General features: G+C 36.8%; 1 protein-coding gene across 2 annotated transcripts in view; it reads right to left on the bottom strand.

Annotated features, from left to right (window-relative positions):
* Nucleotides 1-565: 565 nt before the first annotated feature.
* Nucleotides 566-6,000, bottom strand: part of LOC145694787 (uncharacterized) — a 42,569-nt gene continuing 37,134 nt past the window's right edge. Inside the window, exon 4 of one of the 2 annotated variants that reach the window (XM_081771425.1) lies at nucleotides 566-2,606. In XM_081771425.1, the coding sequence (XP_081627551.1) occupies nucleotides 1,631-2,606 (976 nt within the window). In that variant the 3' untranslated portion in view covers nucleotides 566-1,630. The remainder of the gene's footprint in view (nucleotides 2,607-6,000) is intronic. The other variant, XM_081771424.1, reaches the window with a different exon arrangement.

Here is a 6,000-nt window from a genome sequence, read left to right as displayed (position 1 = left end):
CAGTGAGCGGACTCCCATAAGACTCAATGCATTTAGCCAGAGCAACAAAATAGTTGCGCGACAAAATGTTCCCAGTGAGCGGTAGGCCTAAGGCAACAGCTTGGCAACGAAACAGTTGGGCAACATCTAAAAATGCATTAAGTCTTATGGGAGTCCACTCACTGCGGCGACGGCGACAGAAAAGTTGCCGAGATACATCCAAGCAGAGAGAGAGAGAAAAGATGTTTTCTACAAGTTTTTTCACATAACAGTTCGCTCCGTGTGTAGAGTATGAAAAGAAGTGTTCGCAATGGAAGCTAATACATGTATATTTTTAATTAGTGGTAAAGACAATGAAAAATTGAGGAAATACAGAAACACCCAGCGTTATATAAAAAGAAAAGTTTGCAAGAATATTCAGATATAAATTAAGAGAAGAAATTGTGGGAGAAAGTGTGTTTCGCTATTGTAAGAGACTGGAATGAGCTTCCCAGCCAAGAAAAAAATAACACAGGTATTTACACAGGAGTCTATGGTATTTACACAGGAGTCTATTACATTTTGAAATGAAAATGAAATGAAACCTTGGAGTTTTGTTCCATGATTATGCCGGGTAGGCTAAAGGAGACGACGATGATGAGAATGAATGAAATGGCAAGATGAAAAAAGTGGGAGGAAATGGGAAAACCCATCTACACGGTGTTCGTCCACCACAAACCCCACTTATAATCATTATGACGTGCAACGCGCAAGTGACAAGGTTCATATTGGAACCACCTAGGAGTATGGATCGAATGTGATGTAATATATAAATCATTGCGTTTCTTCCATGCTTTCAGGCGGCAAAATGAGCGCTCGAATTACTGAAGAACTTCAATTGTTTGTGTAGATTTGCAAGAATACTCCTTTCATCAGAATCTTGTTTTGTTTCTTGTATTTCGTGCGAGTTTTGTGACATGCATAAATGTAACAAGGCAGGGGCGTCATTTAGGGCAGGGGGCAGGGAGGGGCATTTGCCCCCCCCCCTGAGTTTGAGATTTATATAGATTTTATCAACAGAATAGTAGCAAATCAGTGAAAAACGCGAAATTTTACTTATTTCAAGGGATCTTACCTCCCCAAGCAAAATTTGAAATGACGCTTCTGTAACAAGGTTCCTATTTCTTAAATCAGAAATTTGCTTTGTTTCTTGCGTTTCAGGTGATTGCTTTGCTTTGAAAATTGCTTGGGAAATTACTCCCACCCCCTCAAGGTCAAATCTAGATGCAGGTGCGTGGCAACGGACACGCTGTCATAGACAGATAAATATGCGATAAGGTAACCGTGGCAAGTAACACGAAATTCCAATAGTGGCAAGTAACACCGTGGCAAGTAACACGCAAATCTCTATGATGCGTATAGAATAAAATAAATAATAAACATATGAAATAGTCACCAAATTCCGAAGAAATGAACAGTCTGCTCACATATAACCACTCTAAGTATGTACAATATCAGGTATGGAAGAACATGATGAAATATCTGTACACAGAACCGGGGTTTCCAAATCTGGCAACACTACTTCTTTTTCTTCCTTCTTCTCTTCTTCCTTCGTTCCCTCTTCTTCCTTCTTTTCCTTTTCTTCCTTCTTTACCTCTTCTTCCGCTAAACGTCAGATGTCATCATGAAGAGCCTTGTGCTTCTCCCAGCTTGATTTCCGGGAGAAAACCTTCTTACAAGGTACACATTTGAACTGACCATTTAAAACTTTGCCATTTATAGCAGGCTTCCTCCCAGGACGAATTCTCTCGTAACCTTTACACGACGATTTGTGGTCCAAATAAGCTGGTTTCACTGCGAATGATTTTCCACATTTATCGCACTGAAACTGTTTTTTAAGCCGCAGTGGAACGTCTCTTTTTAGAGGACGACCCACTTTGCGTTTCGAACTGGTTGTCTCGCCTCCCCTATGATGCTTATCCTCGTGTTTCTTTAAAATAAACTCTCGAGAAAACGCCTGCTTGCATATGGAACATGTGTACAGGGTTCCAGTCTCATGTAGCTCCAAGTGTTTCACGTGAGCCATTCTACTGAATAAGTGTCGGTGACAAATATGACACTGCAAATACCACTTAGCAGGTTGTTTACGTTTACGATGGTCTTGCAACGAACCTGTATCATTGCTATTAACTGTATCGTCGTTGTCCATGATTTCTTGTTTAATGTTTCTTGCTAAAACATCAGCACTGATGTTACTGTTATTGTTGATATGACTATCTATGGACGAAGCCGAAGTTGAGTTTTCCTCCTGCTTGATGTGACTTGTTAAGTGATTTACTAACCACTTCTGCACTTTGAAAGTTCTGGTACAAAAATTACATTTGTACTCTGATTGGTTATTCGATTTACCTCCTTTACCTGATGGTGCTGCATTATTTCTGCGTTTGCCATTGTTTTCTTTGGGTGGTGAATTCGGACCATTACACGTCCCCACATGATCGACAGTGGGCACAACTGGCTGACTTATACGTGATCTTCGGAGATACGTTGAGCCTAGGGTTTTCTTGGTACAAATTTCACTACCAGTATCATCGCTACCATTGAGCACTTTCCTCAATTCTTTTGATTCAAAGTCCTTCTCAGGGAACCTGGGAGAATAAAGGAAATTTTTAAGGATACTTATAGCAGTACAAATTAAAACTAGTAACAATGTTTAATTTTAATTTTTTACAGCTTGAATTTTTAAAAAAAAACCTTTAATGAATATTAGTATTTTACTTCTACACCACTGATCAACACTTATTCCACTTAAAAACAATAACTTACTGCGTTTTATATAGTCTCGCTACAACTTATATCGATTGACTCGAAACAGCCATTACCCTACAATCGATGCTGACCGGTTGGACACAGAAATATCACGATTATACTCCCTCCTAAATTTCCTTACACAAACCTCCAATGGGTCTAAGATGATAAGCAGACACTATTTTAGTAAGTTGGGGTGTATAATCAGTAGGGCTTGAATTTATATGTACTAAGAAACTTGAAAATATACACTATGCATTTGAGAAGTAGGCTATTCATTTCAGATTTACTTGTTTACAATGTTTATTGTGTGGTAAATGAATTACTGTTTACTGTTTGAGGGATTTCTAAAGGTTTTCTGGCATCAAACTTCGTGTATTGTCTGTTAAAACACGATTCATGGCTCAGAGACTTGGACATTACGGAAGTTAGAGAAGAAATATTTGGAGAGCTTCAAAATGTGGTGTTGGAGGAAGATGGAAAAGATAAAATGGATAGAGAGAGTAACAAACGAAGATGTTTTAAAACGAATAGGAGAGAAGATAATAATAATAATAATAATAATAATAATAATAATAATAATGATGATGATGATGATGATGATGATGATGATGATGATGATGATGATGATGATGATGATGATGATGATGATGATGATGATGATGATGATGATGATGATGATGATGATGATGATGATGATGATGATGATGATGATGATGATGATGATGATGATGATGATGATGATGATGATGATGATGATGATGATGATGATGATGATGATGATGATGATGATGATGATGATGATGATGATGATGATGATGATGATGATGATGATGATGATGATGATGATGATGATGATGATGATGATGATGATGATGATGATGATGATGATGATGATGATGATGATGATGATGATGATGATGATGATGATGATGATGATGATGATGATGATGATGATGATGATGATGATGATGATGATGGAGGAGGAGGAGGAGGAGGAGGAGGAGGAAGTGGCGGCGGCTGTTCAGGAAGCGGACTGGGTAGCGCCCCAGTTCAGTCGTGGACTTTTCACTCTTTTTATATCATTGAATTCGCATATATAGAGAAATTAGTGTGTTAAAATTGACTGTTTCCTCCATTTATCAACATAATGTGTAATCGTCAGAGGTATTCTGAACGTGAACACTGGATTGTCCAAACACAATAGGAGTTGTAGTACAAATTATGTGATCTGAATGAATGAACACTGACTTCAAGAGTGAGGAAATGTATTGCTGTCCACGAAGCGGACTGGATAGCGTAGTGGTTAACGCATCTTCACGGTACGCCGAATCCCGGATTCAACTCCCTGTCCAGTCGTGCACTTTTTTTTTACCTCTCTGTTTAACACATTGGCTACTTTGCGAAATATCTCAAAGAACTACAACCATCACACACACAAACAAAAGTAAAGTTAGAAATAGGAATTAGGCAAGCTTTTAACTACTTCTAATACTTTATTAGTCAGTGATATGTAGAACAGTAAAAAAAAAAAAAAAAAAAAAGGCAAGAAGATATTGCAGTTATAATATTTGTCTATTTTGATTTTGTACAACTTTTTTTTATTTATAATTTATTAAAAATAATATTATCTTGATATTATTTTTAGCGAATTACAAATACGAAATTTATACAAAATCAAAATAGACAAATATTGTAACAATAACAAACGACAAAGAAACACTCAGAGTGAGTTTTTAGTGAGAAGCGACTACGTTACTACAAGACCAATAATTATATTATAAACTACCTCAGTTTTCTCAGATTGTGGAGTGGCAATATCAACCTAAAAGGGCAAATGTAAGTGTTTTTTTGGATTACTTGAGGCTTTTTTTTCTTCTTTTACAGAACAAGAAAATATTTCAAGATGCCAAATTAGATTTGTCCGATCTGCAGTAAAGAAGGTAGCGTTCAAGGTCTCCGAGAGGGATTAAATATCAACCAGGGTTGGCAAAAACCATGGTTTTTATTGAAAAAACCAAAAAACACGTTTTTTTTTAAAATAATTTGCTCTATGTATTTATATCATATATCAGGGGGACATATGGATAGAAATAAGCTTGTTTCGCCTTGGTGTTAGTATGCAACAACCGGGTTATGCTGGAAGAGGTCACATAAGTATAAAGCGGAATCCAACCCGCTTCTCGGCTTACATCCAAGAGAAATTGTCCTCCATTTGAACTAGAAACCGGGACTAATTGGCCACAAATGCGATATGTCTGCCGACTCACTCACGAAGGACTTCTGATAAAAATACGTTGACTGATCTTTGCATATTTGTTAATATAATCGTCAAGAGTCATTAGGACAGAAGGACAAAAAGATAAACAATTGCACAAGTGGAACCATTATACAGAATTACATATGGACAATTTCACATTACTACCGATCACAGAAGAACTAATTTAGTCCAGGTCAGTTCACTACGACTTTTATTAGTCCAAGTTAAAGAAATATAACGACTTACTTTGCATATCAGTAAGAAATGTTAATAAAAATACGAATTATTTGAGTCCATTTTGGCTCTGACCCATTTATACATAAATAGTTACCAAAGATACTTGTTATTTCAATAATTGCCTCTCGTGCGGTTTGTATGACCCCCTCCCCAAAAAAGTACGGCATTTCGATGTATTTTATCAATAGTAAACATTATTAAAACGAAACAATGTTTAGAATTTCCCTTTGGTTGCATAACAATAATAACAAACTATAAAAAAATCACAAAAGAAACATCCATAAAGTTACATAAAAAGTTACTTTTGTAATATAATCTCTTTGAGTAAAGAAGGGTGGTGAGGTGATTTTAGTTAAGCGTCCCGTTCAGCAACGAGGCTATATGAGACGTGGACCTACTGATTAACGTGGAATCCGAACCACATGAGCTCCCGCCACGAATTGAACCCGGGTCTCCCACGCCGAGTAAAGAATGGGGAATTTAGGTCTGAATATAGTACGAATAATATATGGGAGTGAAACGTGATAACCCACAAATGTGTGTTCATCAAGATTTTACGAATAGTTACACTTTTACGAACATTTTTCGTTTTTTGGTTTAAACCAGTTTTTTTTTTTTTTTTTAAAGCAGCTGGTTTAAACCACTTTGATTTAAACCAAGGTTTAAACCACTTTGATTTAAACCAGCCAACCTTGATATCAACGAAAATAATTTAATAGGAAACGAGGAAGACTGCG

This window comes from Thermobia domestica, chromosome 9 (genome assembly GCF_964235325.1).
Source record: "Thermobia domestica chromosome 9, izTheDome1.hap1.1, whole genome shotgun sequence".
Lineage (NCBI taxonomy): Eukaryota > Metazoa > Arthropoda > Insecta > Zygentoma > Lepismatidae > Thermobia > Thermobia domestica.
The sequence above is the reverse complement of the archived record's forward strand: the minus strand, read 5'-3'. Positions and strand labels throughout refer to the sequence as shown.